At 37.4% G+C, this 18,380-nt stretch overlaps 1 protein-coding gene across 2 annotated transcripts in view; it reads left to right on the top strand.

The window, feature by feature from the left end:
• AHRR (aryl hydrocarbon receptor repressor) overlaps positions 1–18,380 on the top strand; it is a 284,468-nt gene that overhangs the window by 148,604 nt on the left and 117,484 nt on the right. For both annotated transcript variants that reach the window (XM_075212851.1, XM_075212850.1), the window contains exon 4: positions 12,024–12,136. In XM_075212851.1, the coding sequence (XP_075068952.1) occupies positions 12,024–12,136 (113 nt within the window). The remainder of the gene's footprint in view (positions 1–12,023; positions 12,137–18,380) is intronic.

The raw sequence follows: 18,380 nt of genomic DNA, 5'->3' as shown, positions 1-18,380 counted from the left end.
GCTCAGTGTTTTATTTTGAAAAACACATATTTATTGATGGTCATTGGGAATTTCAGTCTTCACAAACAGACAATTTTTCACATTTATGCAGTTTGTCAGTAACTGGTTGCTAACATTGGAAAACAATTTCCAGTGACATCGCTCTGGTGTATAGATAAGCAATGGTTAGATATGGGGGAGTGTTGCAATATACAGAACAAGTGGGAAATATATAGAGGTGTGGCCATTCAAATGACCTGTTGTGGCCACACCTTTAAAACAAAAGAAAGTGCAAAAATGCATATTTGAATGCTGAATGAGCTGTTCCAAGTAGTAAATACACAATTCTCTTAACTCACTGTTGCACTATTTGTAGGAGTGTGCAAAACAGGAAAAGTTATGCATACGTGCATGCCCCTGTAAAGCAAATACAGTTTGCACTTATTTTTGTGTAAATGGATCTGATTTTATGTAACGTGTTTGGAGCTTGGTCATCAAAATAGCAGCATCTGCAAGGGTTCAATATTTTTCATGTTCTGATGAAAGAAGTTGTTGAGAGGATTTTATAACTACATGTGGGCTAGGCACACTTGTGCCATTCGTTTGCAGATCAGTGTATTTAAATGTGATGCATAGGTTGGAAAGGTTTTCTTACGTGGCTTTCATGTGCCAAAGGAGGTAGCAGAAACCAGACTTTAGCTTATGCTGTCAATGGGAGGTCGTTAGTGCTTTCCAGGCACGCTTTATATTGGAAATTTACAGATGTAATAAAAAATTCAAATGTTGTGACGTGTACATATAGTGACACGTAATAAATACAGTCCCATTCCTTTTAAATTTTTCTTTTTACTTGTGATTTATTTAAGACCTACATGAGCAGTCATTTAGGAGAAGAATGTAAAAGGTTGAATTAATCAAGAGGCTAATGCTAAGTAGTAGTAGTACGTTTTTATTGTTTCCACCATTTCCATCTGAATGTGCAATCCCACAAAATAGGTGCATAGTACTGTTAAGGGGGAAGTTCAAAAAATGAAATATGGGCATGTCCCTTGTCATGCATGAGGCAGAGAAATAGGTGCATACAACGCAGAATTATTTTCTGACTAATTCACCCTCACATGATGAAATAAGTTTAGTTTGGCGCAGCATTGGAATAATTAGTCCCTATGGTAAACATTGGTACTGTAAGAATATAAAAAAATCCAACATATTGTAAATACAGCGTGCTGCCTTTTCAGTGTGTTGAATTTTAACACAAATTCAAATGTTAATGAGGATGTACACTTGCTATAAGAATCAATGGTGCTGGGTTTGGCCTTGGTTTACAAGCACATTGCTTGTCATGAAGACAAGTACACCTATTTGAACAGAGCCTTAAAATTAACATTTTAAAAAAATGTAGTTCCCTTGTGAACAAAATTAATTAGTTATCTTTGTTAAAATCACTCCCGTTGTCAGATGCAGGATGTATCATTTCTGCAGATGTAGGAAGTAGAATTATAAATAAATGAAATTCCGGGAAATTATGTGTTTTCTAATGTTCTGTTATTGGTCATGAAAACTTGATTTGAGAAAAAAATGTCTAGTTAAATGTATTTATCATTGATTTAATCTAAACAAAATGAACATGCTGATATCATTGTTAACTTGCTTATTAGAAAATCACAGAAACATTTTTACATCTATTTTTTTCTCACCACAGTTTATTTGTTTACATTATAACACTAAAATATGATTTCCTTTTTCTTTTTTTGCAAACATATTTAATATTTTAATTGAAATAAATAATTTCAAACTAAGAAGACTGAGGAATTAATTGAACCAGTAGGATATACTCTTATACTCATCTGTTATAAAAATCAGCGCTATCTTGATTAGTACTTTGTTTTATATATCACTAGCATGTTTGTTAGTGTATTATAGGATGACACCTAGAGGCCAATTAAATTTCTTGTTTTTACACATGATAATGCTCCATGTGTATAAACTTTTGGCTGCACACCATTCTATTCTTCACCATTTCATACTACTAACAAAAAAGGATTTTTGTTCTTGCTATTTTCCCATAGTAAGTATATGGTGAGTGTAAAATGTCCTGCTCAGGTATTTTCGTGCAATACTTTTGATCGCTTGAAATTAATGTCGCCTGAACCTGATCACCGCACTTTAGGCAGCAAAGAGGTTGAAGGACAGTGGGATTCAAGCACAAATGTACCTGAATTTTTCTGTAATCCATAATAATAATGTTTATTTTATGGCAAAAAAAGAATGACACCCTTATTTCAGTTCTAAAAATATAAACATTACAAGCCAAAGCAACTGTTCACTATTAATACCCATCGCAGTTATCTCAGGATGGCGTTAATATAAGACATAACCAGAAATAATCATCTATTAATTAAATACATTCTTTTCTCGAGTGCATCTATCTTGGTTACTCACTGACATTGTAGTTGTGTGATAAAATGCAAGTTTCATCTGCAGGTGAAAATGCATTTGATATGCAGTTCACATGCAGTATACCCACAGTTGATGTGTGCTGAACATGTTCACATGGGTTTGTGAATGTGTCCAGATGCAAGTGACACAAAGCTTTCATTTCAATAATCCATTAAATTCATTGTGTTTCTGTCCGGATAGCAAAAAAACCCAGGATAACAACAAGCTTGAGGACCGCTTTTTAAGCTGAACACCAATACAAGGCTAGACAGGCTTAGCTAGTCACACTGTAGACGGGAAACCTGCAGCATGCGGTCCTTTACTCATAGCGACAACCATCATCATCATCACCATTTATTTATATAGCGCCACTAATTCCGCAGCGCTGTACAGAGAACTCACATCAGTCCCTGCCCTTTGAAATTTAGACTGTAAACCGCAATGGGGCAGGGACTGATGTGAGTTCTCTTTTTTAAAGTGTTTTTAGCTCAAATATTTTTTTTAATTTTTTTTAAAAAAATACTATTTTGGAATCCTGGACATTGATCTCAGGGATCTCTTTTCTTTTTCATTGCCCCAGCCTCACAGCCCAGGTTGGTTGGGACAGTTAGCATACTGCAGTGTTGGCTAACCCGTGACACTCCAGGTGTTGTGAAACTACAAGTCCCAGCATGCTTTGCCAATATATAGTAACTTATTGCTGAAAGGGTATGCTGGGACTTGTAGTTTCACAACACCTGGAGTGTCACAGGTTAGCCAACACTGGCATACTGTCTTTGCTCCCTCTGCAGAGAGGCTAAACAACCCTGTGCTAACAAAGCTGGTGTTGGACAGCACGGTGGCTAAGTGGTTAGCACTTCTGCCGCACAGCACTGGGGTCATGAGTTCAATTCCTGACCATGACCTTATCTGTGAGGAGTTTGTATGTTCTCCCCGTGTTTGTGTGGGTTTCCTCCCACACACCAAAAATTATTTGAGCAAAAAACACTTTAAAAATCCTTTTTCATCACTTTATTTTAAAATAGTTACATGTTCTTGATCTGTCGTAACCCAATGGACTTTTCTTATACCTTTGTAATCCATTAGAAAATTCTTTTATCTTTGTAATCCAATGTGAGGAAGAAAAACATAAACGGTGATACAACAACTCGCTACAAGTGCCTGCTGCTGAATGGCTGTGATCTGAAGTGACCAAGAGTCCTATAAGTCAATTCAGGTCAGGTGCTTTTAACGAGCTATACCATCGTTTTTGTTCACAAAGTCAGAAGAATTTCCCATTATGATGAAGACCAAACAAAATGTTATTTTGTAATAAAGCGACAAATGAGGATTTGGGAGTGTTTTACTCTGTTGAACTTTTTATTATTATTTGATTTTTTTAAAATTGTTTTGCTCTTGTGGAACAATAAATCCCAGCATGCATTGGTTGACAGTCATTGGCTAGAAGGGGACGCTGGTGCTTGTTCAACTTCTATCACTCATTCTCATCGCAACTCCTCTAAAGGTAAAAGTTCATTATTTATGTTTTTTTATTTCTATTCCGAAATGGATTTAGACGACTAACAGCTAAAATAAAAATTTTGGGGATTTTTATTGTACATAAAATTACAGCTGTATGTGTTTTTGATTATTTAGGTACTTTTGTGGAACTTCATATTCCAGAGACCCTTGGCTGCCAGGACCTGCTGGTGCTTGTAGTTGTACAAATGATGACAGAGCTTGCTTGTAGGAGAGGTGGGCAAAAGTTTATCCTGGTTTAATTCCCCTAGGTAAATCAGCCTCTCTGCTGACCTGGTGTCTAGACACTGTGGGCTCCTAGCCTGGCGCTGGTTGACACTTTTTAGGGGGAACTACACACTCATTGTCCCTTTGTTTTAGGGGGAACTAGCTCAGACTATGGCACTAGTGCTGGTTACTAATTTCAGAGGAATAGGGCACATCATTTATTACTTTAGTTATTCAATTTTTAATACTGCAAGTTGATGTTAATGACTGCCATATCTTTACTCCAGTTGCATCAAGATTCTATATAATTTTGACAGAAGCCAAATAATCTACCAGTATATTTTGTTGCTAATAACAGTATTGCCATTCAGCAAATTCACAATTCACCATGCTTACTTTTCAGTGTGTAACAGTGTATTGTATACATTCATTAAAAATTAATTCCAACCTAATTTAATTTAAACCTAAATAGAGGTACCATACCATGGAATGCTGCACATCATTGGGCAGCTGCAGCTGAATGGACTAGAGCCACAGTTAGCAACCAATGACATGGCACATTATTCCATAGTACCCAATTGAAATTTCTCCTAAATGCACTCAGGCATATCACTCTTTGGGTGGACTTACCATGTAATGTTAGTATAATAGTTAGATTAGTTTAATGTTTAACAGTATGTTCATATATTTTCAAATAATAAACTGGTTATTGTTAAACTGGGACCTCCAACCTTCAAAAGGGCCACACATTATCTTTATTTTAAAGATTTAAAAAACAACCCCAAAACTACTTGTGCACCCCCAACATTGTAATCCTTTCTTTAAATCAGTGGTGCCCACAACACACAACTTCTGTGCCTAATAAGAGTCAGATAGGCTCTCCCAGGTATCCTCCAGTGTCATTGGTATCTATTTCTGTATATTTATATGTACATGCTTTTGCTATAACAAATTACATAAAACAAATGTATGGTTTTCCCTATGGGGAACATCAGTTTTATACACACAAACTGGCCCTCCAGCCATACCAGCCAATTACCTTGCTAGAGGGCAGACGTCCTGGGAGTGAGAAAGTAGCGTGGTCTATGGCATTGTATCCTCTCCCTACAAAGTGGGCTGTCATATTAAACTAATTAAGTTTTTCATCAGAAACTCCAGCACCACAGTAGTCCTCCTGTGGATAGGAACCTGTAGGTCCAATATGACTCATATATGTTTTCACAATTACCCTCCAATGTCATTGACAACTGTACATCTGTTGTTGTACATGTATATAATTGTGCCATAGAAAACTGGATAAAAGGTTATGGCAGTAGATTTAATCTCATCTGTTATCAGCCATGGAGCGCAGACTGTAGTTGGTTTGTAGTAAGCGTTTCCTTGGTTGTTGTTGTCCGTGGGGTCTAGTTGGAATGATTTGGTCCTAGTTTGTGGTTCCAAATGCGGCGAGCTCGGGTAAGGGTAGTGGAGTTAGTATTAATACACAAGCAGGTAGTGGGTAGGGTGTATCTGGGTCGGGGGGTGGGGGGAGGTAGTAAAGGTGGCTGTTGGTGTATGGAGTAGGAAGAACGTGTAGGTGCAGATAGGAGGCGTATGGGAAAAAGGGAGAAGGAAATGTATAGGCGGATGCAGAGGGTGGTGGTGTAGGGAAAGATAGGCTGAGTTTAAAAATAGACAGAGTAAGAGGTAGGTGGCAAGATAAGAGGTAGTTGGAATATGAAAGTGATGAGAGTGTGAAAATATGCACAAATCTGGGGATAGTGGTGTTAGAGGAGTTGGACGTATGGATACAAGTGCAGAAAAGGGAGCTATGTGTTCTGGAAGTAGAGTATAGCAGGTATATGTTTATTTGAGAGGGGTGAGTGTAAAGGTGTAGTCACGGGGGCTGATTGGGGAGAGTGACAGATTTGGTCAGGTATAGATATAGAGTTATAGGAATGAATATGGAGTGACTGAGGTAGGGATGCTAATTAAATTATGATATATATGTAAGGAAGGGATGTAAACACTCCAGTGCAAATGTGCTACTTTGTCAGGTGGGTGAAGGGCAGGATAAGGGACAGGAGAAGGGATATAGGGTAGGGGTGCAGTGATATGTGAGAGTAGGTGTAAGGTGAGGGTGTAAAGGTTTGAGAGATGGTGGAAAAGAGGTGAGAGTGCTATACACAGAGTATAGAGATATAGGGGGATTGCAGTAATTGTGTAAAATCTGATTTCAAACAGATAAATTCCTCTTTAATCCCTTTGTCTCAGTGCAGTAACAAACTGTGGAAACAAATCCCCTAACTGTTTGACTGGTGGATGATGATCATGTGAATCTGTACTATTTATTAGTGGCTAGATTTACTAAAGGGTGATATGATGAAGTCGTCAGTTTTCATTGATTTTTCTCCGGTAGTTTTAAAACCGCCATGTGACAGGATGGACCTCGTATACCACCCTATCTGTTGTGTTGCTGGGGATGGGCTGGGCTTGCCTTGCCACCGTTCCCTATCTTTCTCCCAAATGCGCCCTCTAACCGCTGTAGGAAGGGCTTTTGCTGCTGTCATCACTATGTTCCTTCACCAGCACCTAGAACTGTGTCCTTCTGGGTAACTCTCGCTCTTAGTATACCCCCTGGCTGGTACACCTGGGCTGGTACCCCTGATCTCTTGCCTTCAGATCAGGGATGCTGTGGACGTTTTCCCCTGGCCTATTACACTGGCCAGAGCTGCAGGGTAATGGGCAGAGCATTGGTACTAAACGCTGGGTCCCAACCACCGAACAGCCGGATAACGGATTAGATTGTGTCTAATCTGTGGTCACAGGAATTACGGCAGGTAACTAGGTGTCAAAGCGGGTTCCTTAAGCATTGATGTTTATTAGCTCAGGAAGTCCTAAAAAGTACAGTTACATGCACTAGTTTCAAATACTAGTGATATCCAGAAAGTACAGATGGTATAATGCTACATTACATGGTCAAAAAGTGCTTTTTTATACAGTTTTGGACACAGACCCCTTTTCCGATCAAGCCCCTGAAACGTCTGATATTACATGAGATAATTTAACATTAGGATGTGAAATTTCTCTAGACGTGGAGTTAACGCAATTTAACTTCAAATCTAACTTAAAAATCACAGCTGTGATATCCTACATTACTTGTGTCTACATTGTTCAGACAGGTTCCTCTCTCTCTCAAGACGTCACAACAGGTAACGACCTCCTGCTGGGCCTTCAGGCTAAAGTAGGTTTTTCTCACTTATGCGATGAACAGACTTACTAAGTATTTCCTGCTCTCAGCAAAATAGACTTCCGCTAACCTTGCATAATACATTAGAAATCAATACATTTTCCTATACTGAAATACACACAATATAAAAAGATATCAGTACATTTGTAATACACAGTATCAAAAATCAGTACATTTGAAATGATATAAATTGGCACACTGCACTAATAATTTAAATATATTTATACAATAAGTTATCTATAAGTGATCCAGCCACACGCAAGATTTATTAAAGCCCAACCCACAATTTAAACAGCCAGAATTGACATTTTACAAAACCACCACTTTACAAATCGCCACTCCAATTTTAACTATGATGAACATACAAACCACCAGATTTATAAAGATGGGGTTTGCAAAACTGCCATCCAAGCGGCCAAAATAAAAGAGGTGGTTTTGAGTGGCAAGATTGCTTCATGCTGTTTCAACTATTTGGTCATCGAGAACATAAGTGGAAGCACCATTGACATTTAAATTATTGGGGCACTCATTATTTATTAAGGGGCAAAATTAATTATTTAACTTATGTGGCAATTTTTTTTCCTTATTGTAAGTGGACACTATTATTGTATTATATTATGTGGGAAATGTGAATATATAATTATATTAACCGATTGTTAATGGTGGATATAATTATTTATGTAGCACAATTTGGCATTACATAGTGCCCAAATAATTTAATACTTGTGTCCCCTTAATATAATGAAAAATAAAATTTGCCCCCATTTTAAATTAATTTTGCCCCTAATCAATAAATAATGAGTGCTCCAATAATTTAAAGATATTCAGAGGCAGGTAATAAAAAACCTGTCTTTTGGATGGTGGTTTTAACCAATCCGCCACACATCGCCAGCTATTTTACATTGCAGCCCTCAAACCGCCCTATAGTAAATACGGGGGTTTAAACCACTAAACCACTGGCGATGTGTGGCAGTTTAAAACCGCTACCAAGCTCGAATCTTAGGAAATCTAGCCCTAAAACTGGATTTGTGGAAAGGCCACCTATCCCGAGTATAAGAGACAGGAATGAGAGGCAGCTGGTTGACCCTTATTTGATCCTCATCATTTCTTAACTTTCCTTATGCTTTCACCAGGGGTTTTACACTGCAATGTTTTCTTTAAGTTACTTTATTTTATGTGTCTTGTGTAGAAGATATATTGGGGTGCTAGTTTAAAAAAGCCATGATCCATTTGTAATTACTACTAGAGGACATCAATTTGCATTACCATAATATGAAGTTCTGGGGATAAATGTATCAAGCTGTGAGTTTCCGGCTGGTCTGAAAAGTGGATATGTTGCCTATATCAACCAGTCAGATTCTAGCTATCATTTTGTAGAATGTAGTAAATAAATGATAACTAGAATCTGATTGATTGCTATAGGCAACATATCCACTTTCAAACCCACCAGAAACTCACAGCTTGGTAAATTTATCCCCTGGAGTTTGAGTGCATAAATAACATTCATGTGCATAAAAAAGTGACAAAAAGGTAAATATCAAGGCTTGCTGAACTTGCCAACACCTTTCATGCATAAATGTCCCATTTAATGTATACACAGTGTAAAGGATATTTAGAACTGTGACATGGTCATTATAAATTACTGAACACTGAGACCATGTATCCTGTAGTGTATGAGCGACTGAGTGTTTTAAAGAATAACACACCCTCCAACTATGTGCCCTGTATAAAAACACTCAGCCTGAACTCTTATGGTTTCTATTAAGCTAATACATAAGGGACATTTAAATTGTGTAGGCTGTTGTCAATATTATTACTTTTAACTGGCATTCAGTGATGTCATTACTTTAAAAGTTTGGTGGGAACGCTTTAAGTAATAACATACCTCTTAAAAGGGAATAACATACATTTATTTTAAATTTATATCTCTCAGTTAATAATTTATTGATTTGAAATTTTTTAATTTTAAGTGCTGCCACCACCATTAGGAACTAGTGATGAGTCTACACTGCATTGCACCGTACTTTACTACTTCGCTACTCCACATTACCTGAAAGTCTTCTATGCTATAAATACACATAGCGGCATCCAAATGTATGACAACACTGGATTGGATCCTGCCACATGTAGTGAAAGCATGAAAGAGTATTAAATAGGTGGGAGGGTTAAAAGCAGGTAAGTTGTGAGCAATGCAGGTGATATGGCATTCGGATGGATGCCGTCTTGCTTGTTGACATCAGCTGCATTATATTTCCTCAGACACACAGGAAGGGGCAGAGGTCAGGATCTGTGTGCATTCTCTGGTGTGCTTGAGGTTTTAGCTCAGTTGTATCCATTCCAATTGCAAAGATAGTACAGCTTTCTCCTCTGCTTCAATTTCTTATTCAGTGCAATATAACTGCCTGCTGTTAGATTTATGTATTGCTGCAAAAACAAGGTTGTAGTTCTCTGCAAAATAGTGTAAATCAGAAACATTAATAAAATGTTTGTAAATGATCCTATTATCAATAGATGACTTAAAACAAATACATTTGAGTGAACATCTCACATCTGGGGTGGGGGATTCAATTTGGTACAAGGTGCTGCGATGTCTCCGGAACAGTTTGCAAAGACTCTGTCACTATTTCATTTTGTGTGCTAATAAACATCACATTTAAGAAATAATGTTAACAATATGTTAATTTATTGCACCGGTGCTTTTGAGAATACATTTACCAGCCAACAGTTCCAATTTTCTCGGCACAGTCCCGAGATTGAGTGGATGAATGGGGCATGGATTGTCAGAAAAAGTGTGTGGATTTACATGAGACGGGCATGATGTTGGCAGATGGATGGTGTGTTCAGATCAAACGTGTGGCCTATTGTATCCCAATTTTACAATATCCTCCAATGCGTTCTCATTCTTATGTATTTGAATGAACTTAATTTAAACCTTTTGTAAATAAGCATTTCATGCTGGCCATGAACAAAAGCGATGTTTTAGATGTTAGTGGGCTCGGCAGAATCTAGGGCAGCATTAAAAGTGACATTTTTATTTTATTTAGCCTATTTTTTTTAAGTTTTCTTTTCTGCTCCATATACTTTACAAAATACCTATTTTTTAGAGATGGATCAGATTTTGAAAAATACACGTCGTTAAGATATGTTTTTTGGAGACGTATCTTTTCGGGTCCATAGGCCTGTTGCTAGTTTTCAAGTTGATGATGATGACGACTGCATCTTTGGGCCAGACATATTGTAAGGCTTAATTTAAAGTTGCATGTATCCTAAAGTGGAAATGTAAGTGTATATCTGCATTTTTCTCTAAAATGGACCCATAATTCATAAGATACGGTCCACCCTAAATAAAGCCTACGTATTCCCGCAGCACATGTTGAGGGTTGCCACTTATTAATGTTTTTACTACTATCTTGCAATGCAGACAAGTTATGCTGGCCAGATGCTGATATTTCTACAGTGGTATCGGGAATTGTACCTGATATCACAGTGTATATGGTTCCAAAATGTGCCCCACGGTAATATAAATTACACAGAATCTGTAGCTCACTGAAGTCAAGTGAGATATACAATTGTCTGTTATTAATAGGATGAGTTGTCAACACTACTTGGGGGCCACAGATGCCTGTGCATATAGGTAACATTTCTACATTGTTTATGATCTTGAAATTGATATTAGAAAGGCTTTGAACCCAAGCAATTTGGTTTCTCCGGGATGTCGCATACTGTTGTCTAACTGAGTGAGGAACATTATTTTTTCTCCAAGAGATTTTAACAAGTGAAGTACCCATTGTTTAAAAGAATGACTACACAGGAATCAACTTTTTAATTAGTCTATTCTAGTGAATTGTATATAGTTTTGTTTGAGATAAATAGACTTTCTTAAAGTACAAAATTGGAAAACATATATATTTAATACAGAATGTTTAGGGAAAATGATCAGAAATGGGAAAGAACTGACTGCCCATCGATGCATAGGATGGAGATATCCTGATATGCAAGGCCTAGCAAGCTGTAAATCGATGTCCAAATGCAGCAATGAAGTTCAAAAGGTGGTCTTCAGGTACTTGATGGCAAGGAGGGGTGGATAAAGGAATTTTATGGCCTTCTTCCAACCAAGCTACATCTCTAAAATATAATGGTTGACCTGCACTTCGGACCTGATGGGCCCTGTACAAATGCTCCTTTTGCCCAAGTTTAGAATGGTCATATAAGGCCATTTAAAGTCACATTAGATTTCCCTGTATTCAGGCTGGCATCTTGTGTTTTTATGTGACCATGAAAGTATAATATTCTTCTAATTAACTCTATGCACAACATTAGCACTTACTTAATTTATACTTTCTTGTAAAAAGACTATAAATAGCCTAAATGATCCATTAATACATATATTTATTTGTAATTTTTTACTGCAAGCAACAATCTTACACAGGTTCACATACAAAGGATTATGAGAGCATTGATGCAAATACACAGAATGGTAATTTTGAAGATCTGCCAAATCATAAAAATCAAAGCAACGCTTTAGGCTGTGAGATATGAAAATTGCATGCTGCTCTTTCTGTGACCCCTGACTGTAACACTTCACTGAGTCTATCACACTGATCAGTTCTGTTACTTATATAGTTTTTTTTCCACTCACCTTGTTTAACAGCAATTGAGGAACAGCACTCCAAGAAGCATCCCTGCCAGCCGGTCGGTCACGCAATAAAGGAAGACAACCCATCCGTAGGGATTGCCATGCCAGAAGGAGACCTGCTACTAGAGGTGGGTGATAAAATGCTATCATTTCCTTAACGGCAGGCTATTAATAATTCAAAGTTTTCCCTTTGTGTACAGTAGATCTCTCTCTACTATTACACTTGGCTTGGCAAATTGCTCGTGCCATTGCAAGTGTAAGTCTGTTGCTGTTTAGGAAGATAAGACATGCAATGTTTTCCAACACCACGCTTGTTGTTGTTACTCAGAGACGGAACAAAGCACAGATCCGAATATGGCTCATTCCTTAGAAAGTGTGCATGAAAAATGACACATTAATAGTTGTGCCTTGTGGATGATGCAGAATAAAATTAAGCTTGTTTTTGCACATTTTAAAAATTATTCTGTTTAAGTTTGTCATACAGTACTTCACCTCTGCGTAGATGGTAAAGTAAATCACAATCAGAAGACCATGGCAAAAATTAGTTTGGAGAAACGGTGTTTTGCATCATGGCTCTTGTGTATTTCTTATATTTATGTTTGCACTGATGATGATGCAGCTTATGTATAAATGCATAATTAATTATTAGTAACAGAATTGGCGCCAGAAAAGTGTGCATTGATGAAATAAGCTTTTGATGGATGTTACTGTACAAGGCATAAACCCTAGGACATATAGGTTATTCTTATCATTGAGACCAAATGTAGAACTTTTTCCCCATCTGGGACAAATAAGTTACAAAGCATGCAAAAACTGAAAGAATGAAAAGAAAGAGACCTGTAGCAAGGTTTTGTGTTTTATATATACACCACATCCTGAGAGCTAAGGTGTGCCAAGGGAGGTGTACAATGCCTCTTACCACTTGAGACTCCACAAAATAATCTCAACTTTGCTAAGAGAGAGGATGGATTTGATTACTATCGTACCAGATAACTGGAGAGTGTCTCATAAAAAGATTTATGAGCTGCCAGATTTGGTGGAGTGACTGAATTTTTCTATGGAACTTTGGCTTCTCTGTTTTTTCTTTTCCTGATGACCTATGATTTAGAGGAAGGCTGCGTAGATGGTTTCCTGCCCAAAATACTTTTGGAAGAAGCTAGTTTTATCTTGAAAACCACTTGAGATTTAAATAGCCTCAGATTTCTAAAAAGGCATTCTTGAATTATTGCAATGCCCATTTTAAGCTGATCCTACAGAAAACAAATCAAACAAACAATCCCAATACAGCCATACTTTGTGCACTGGAAGAGGATTATAGGAATCATAGTCCAGTAACATTTATGGATACAAATGTCTTTGTGCATCTCACTATTGTTTATTAAGTTAAGAGAACACTAGGGCAAATCACCACAACAGTGGAAGGCATCATTGATCCTTATAAGTGCTTTGTCCACATATACAAAGTCATATTTTGTGTATGTGTGTGTGTGTGTGTGTGTGTTTGTGTATGTGTAATATAGATATATATATATATATATATATATATATATATATATATATATATATATATATATATATATGATCTGTAATATAAATGTCTAGTGGCGTGTGTTAGTCTGTCTGTGTGTGTGTGTGGAAAAAATAAAACCAAGCTGCAGCGCCACCTGCTGGGCGAAGTTATACACTGACCTACTAAATTCTTAGTGTGTGTGTAAAAAAAATTCAGAAAGGGCTGAAATTTGGTATACTAAGATGTTTTTAATTTGTTAATTTAATTTGTTAATTGTTAAAAGTGTTTATAAAGATTTAAAAAAAATATATATATATTTCTTGAAGGAGAAGTGACAGTTGGGAGTGGTTGGTGGTTGCCGAGGGTGACAGTGGGGAGTGGTTGGTGGTTGAGGCCTGGGCTATGGCCCAAATGCATGACAAGAACCTTTTTAACACCTTAAGTAGCTTGATTTGACTAGAATGCATGAGTATCATGCACGGGTTAACTTGTGTGTATATATATATATATATATAAGATATACATGTGTGCATGTGTGTATATGTATGTATACATGTATATGTATGTACTTGTGTGTGTGTGTGTATCTATAATATAAATGTCTAGTGGCGTGTTAGTCTGTCTGTGTGTGTGTGTAAAAAAAAAAACAAGCTAAAGCGCCACCTGCTGGGCAGAGTTATACACTGACCAATATATTTCTTGAAGGAGAAGTGACAGTTGGGAGTGGTTGGTGGTTGCCGGAGGTGACAGTGGGGAGTTTTTATACACCTTAAGTAGCTTGATTTGACTAGAATGCATGAGTATCATGCACGGGTTAACTGACCTACTAAATTCTTAGTGTGTGTGGGGAAAAAACCTCAAAAAGGGCTGAAATTTGGTATACTGACATTATTGACGAGTTGAGAGGTCAAACTCATTTTCGTGAGGTAATTTTACCTCATGAACACACATGTGTACAGTGGCGGATCCAGGGGGGTGCGATCGGGGCAATCGCCCCCCCCTAGCAGGGGTTTGCTGCCGACGGCTGCACAGTATGTGCAGGTCCGTTTGGCAGTGACAGTGTGCTGCCCGGCTGCTCTGATTGTGTTTTAAACACAATCAGAGCAGCCGGGCAGCACACTGTCACTGCCGAGCGGACCTGCACATACTGTGCAGCCCCCGGCAGCCTCAGAAGGCAGAAAGGGGGCGGGGCCTAAATTGCCCCACCCTAACATCCCCCGGGGAACAAACATTTTCTAGATCCGCCCCTGCATGTGTAGCGGCTTGTGTTAGTGTGTGTGTGTCTGTGGAAAAAATTATTTTCTCAGAAAGGGCTCATCCGAATGACCTGAAATTTGGTATACTGACATTATTTGACAAAAAAATGCATGAGTATCATGCACGGGTTAACTTGTATATACATTTATATCTATAATATAAATGCTTAGTGGCGTGTGTTAGTCTGTCTGTGTGTGTGTGGAAAAAATAAAACCAAGCTGCAGCGCCACCTGCTGGGCGGAGTTATACACTGACCTACTAAATTCTTAGTGTGTGTGGAAAAAAAATTCAGAAAGGGCTGAAATTTGGTATACTAAGATGTTTTTAATTTGTTAATTTAATTTGTTAATTGTTAAAAGTGTTTATAAAGATTTAAAAAATATATATATATATTTCTTGAAGGAGAAGTGACAGTTGGGAGTGGTTGGTGGTTGCCGGGGGTGACAGTGGGGAGTGGTTGGTGGTTGCCGGGGGTGACAGAGTGAGAGGAGTGTGATACTCAGAACCGCTGAGAGAGATCCCTGTGTCTGGATAGACCTCTGGATAGATGTGGCGATGAAAATGAAGGATGAGGTGATGGAGAAGAATGATGAGGTGGTGACATGTGGACAAAACCACGTTAAAAAAGGGCGCTTGCGTCGGGAAGTAACACTCTTCCCCTGAGGAGGCCTGGGCTATGGCCCAAATGCATGACAAGAACCTTTTTGACACCTTAAGTAGCTTGATTTGACTAAACAACCCTCACTTGTTTTGGTATTGGTTTGGATCTGGGGTTTTTTTGTTTTTGTTTTTTATATGCTAAAAAATGCTAAAATCACAGAATTTGGCTCTTTTTTTTCCCTACATTTGTTATAAACCTCAATAACATTAGTTTCTAGTCATTTCCAGTCAATTTTTCTCTAGTGCCAAGAACACTGCTACCCCTCCTGTTTCTGTGTGAGCAATGGCACTGAACAATGGCACTGGAGAGTGACAAGAACACTGTTAGCGCTGTTTCTGTGTGAGCAATGGCACTAGATAATGGAGAGGGACAAGAACACTGCTACCCTTGTTTCTGTATGAGCATTGAGGCTGGATCTCCTGGGGAGGGAGGTACTTATGGAATCCAAAACTCGTGAGATCCAACGACGCAACAATGTTTTGCCTTGTTTCATATCCAAGGACTCAGGAAAGTACCGTGACGGCTCAGTGTTTGGATTGACGATGTTTGGGGGGGGCTTGGTTTTGAAAAACTGAGCCTGAGCATCTCTATATAAACCTTATCAAAAAAACACATATAAGATAGATGGGCGCAGTTTAGGGCCTTCTATTGCTAACGCTGAAACCAAGTTGGCAGTGTGATATGCATTGTGAATGCAATGCTCTCCAACAAAGAGAAAGCAGAATTTCATAGAACACTTGGAAAAATTATCTACCTCTAGATGGGGAGGACATGCCATTTCATTCACGTGCCATTGTGTAAAGAATTAATAAATATGGAGGTTCTAACAGCTAACAGTCATTGTAAAACATAGACTACATAGAATAAATGAGGCAACAAGGGGCCAGTTCAGCTTACATATTTTCCTCTATAACTGAAACATTGGAATTATGTTCCTTCACATTTTCAACAACTGTACTCAGATCTCATATTGGTTAGATTTGTAGGATTATTAGCACTGCAAGCTCAGCAAGCCCTGGCCAGATATGCAAATCAATACATATGATATGTAGAATATATGCCATGTACTCATGGATCATGAGCACAACTGCTAATATTTTATTTTGAAGAGGGAGTAGGTGTGTCAAATTCTCTGGGTGTCCTTGGAGCCTCTAGATGTCTCCACAGATACCACTAGCTCGAGGAAGCTGTAAACCGTATTCAGCCAATGGTGTCATTGGGATGCTGTTTGTTCCATCTACAATATTTATCTCTAAATGTAAAATAGTGTTACTGGAAATAAAGACAGCTCTAGTGTCCCCGTACTGTCATGGTCACATAAGACATAAATGAGGCTCAACAGAGCAATATTTTAGTTACACAAAGAAAACATTAATGAACAAGTAAATCTACTATTTGACATGTTTAAAAGATTGTGTATTGCTGAGCTGAATAATATACATTAAATAACTGACATGTTTATATTTACTAACTAAATATGCCCAGCATGCTTTCTTTCACTTCTCTACAGCAAGTTGACATGTTAGGAGGGAGTTGCTTCTCTAACTAAGCAGAGAGGGATTGACAGCTTGACAGACTGGCTTTGCAAAAATACACTGTGTGGATTGGTTTATTCATGCACAGGGGCAAGGTCAATGATGTAACAGTAGCTCAAGTGACTGCAGTCCTAGCATCCGCTGTCTCTAAAGCAGTAAAGAAGTAATACCTTTCTTCTTGACAGCTGTAGGGGAATGTCAGGTTAAGACTGAATAATGTGTTTTACCTTCATATCTGAAAATTTAAATTTTGGGTTTAAGTTAATTAAGGTGGTAATCTCACTGTGAATGAAAGTAGGTGGGAATTTGGAAATTAGGTTTCGACCATTGTAACTATATATACGAAAGTAAAAACTATATACACAAATATATACACAAAAATGTACAAATATATACAAAAGTAAAGAGAAAGTAAAAAGAAAATATGCCTCTGTAATTTCTTCACCATAAATGATCCCCGCAGCCTTTAATATAAAATGTCAATGAAAACGATCATGCAAAACAGAAGAATCCCAGCTTTTCCTTTCAAAGAATCGGAAGAAAATATGAATGGAGCATCCAAACAACTACCCAAAACATATATTAAAATTAGTAATTTAGTGTAATTTCTTATTTTCCTTATTTCATAACTGACAATGTTCTAGTTTAAAGAGCCATATGGTAGATAGTAGCCTGTTTGTGCAGCTAATGCATATAATCAATTTGATTTAATGGTACTTTCTGAAAATTATTTTCCACTCTGTCTTTGTTATCACTATGTTTATGAGTTACATTAAAATATTATTTAAAATGTTACATTGTTCTACATATTTGTAGCTATTGCTAATCAACTCAATTGTCTTTTCTAATGTTCCTGTTTGTTTTAAGTGTAACAAAACTAATAAAAAAAAATAGATTCAGTTACAGTAGAAAACATACTGAATAGTGTAATATACACAATAAATGTTAACAGAGCATTTCTGGGTGCAGCTTTCCAAGTAAACACTTCTAGCATGGACATAGCTTTCCCATAACCTAAAGATTATGCATTTTGCTTTATAAGGAAGATTTCCCATCACAGCTCATAGATTGTGCTTGTAGTGTTTTGGGATAAGTTTCACTGACAAAGCATTATGTACTTAGTTATTCATCTTTATATCTAACAGTAACATTGAATGATAACGCACACTAACAACATGCAATATATATGGCATAAAGTAAATTAAAATAAAAATATGTATTATTTTCTTTTAAAATCCATGTATATACAGACATCGTAAGCATGTCTAAAAAAGATTCTAGATGGCATTAACCCATGGATATTACTGCTTCCATTAATTACTGTGCTTTCTCCATTTGATTTTTTTTTTTTTAAATAATCAGATTCCCTCACTGAAAGTGGATTAAACTAACAACCCTGGTTTGATTTA

The sequence above is a fragment of the Mixophyes fleayi genome, chromosome 5, assembly GCF_038048845.1.
Source record: "Mixophyes fleayi isolate aMixFle1 chromosome 5, aMixFle1.hap1, whole genome shotgun sequence".
NCBI classification, from domain to species: Eukaryota; Metazoa; Chordata; class Amphibia; order Anura; family Limnodynastidae; genus Mixophyes; species Mixophyes fleayi.
The sequence above is the reverse complement of the archived record's forward strand: the minus strand, read 5'-3'. Positions and strand labels throughout refer to the sequence as shown.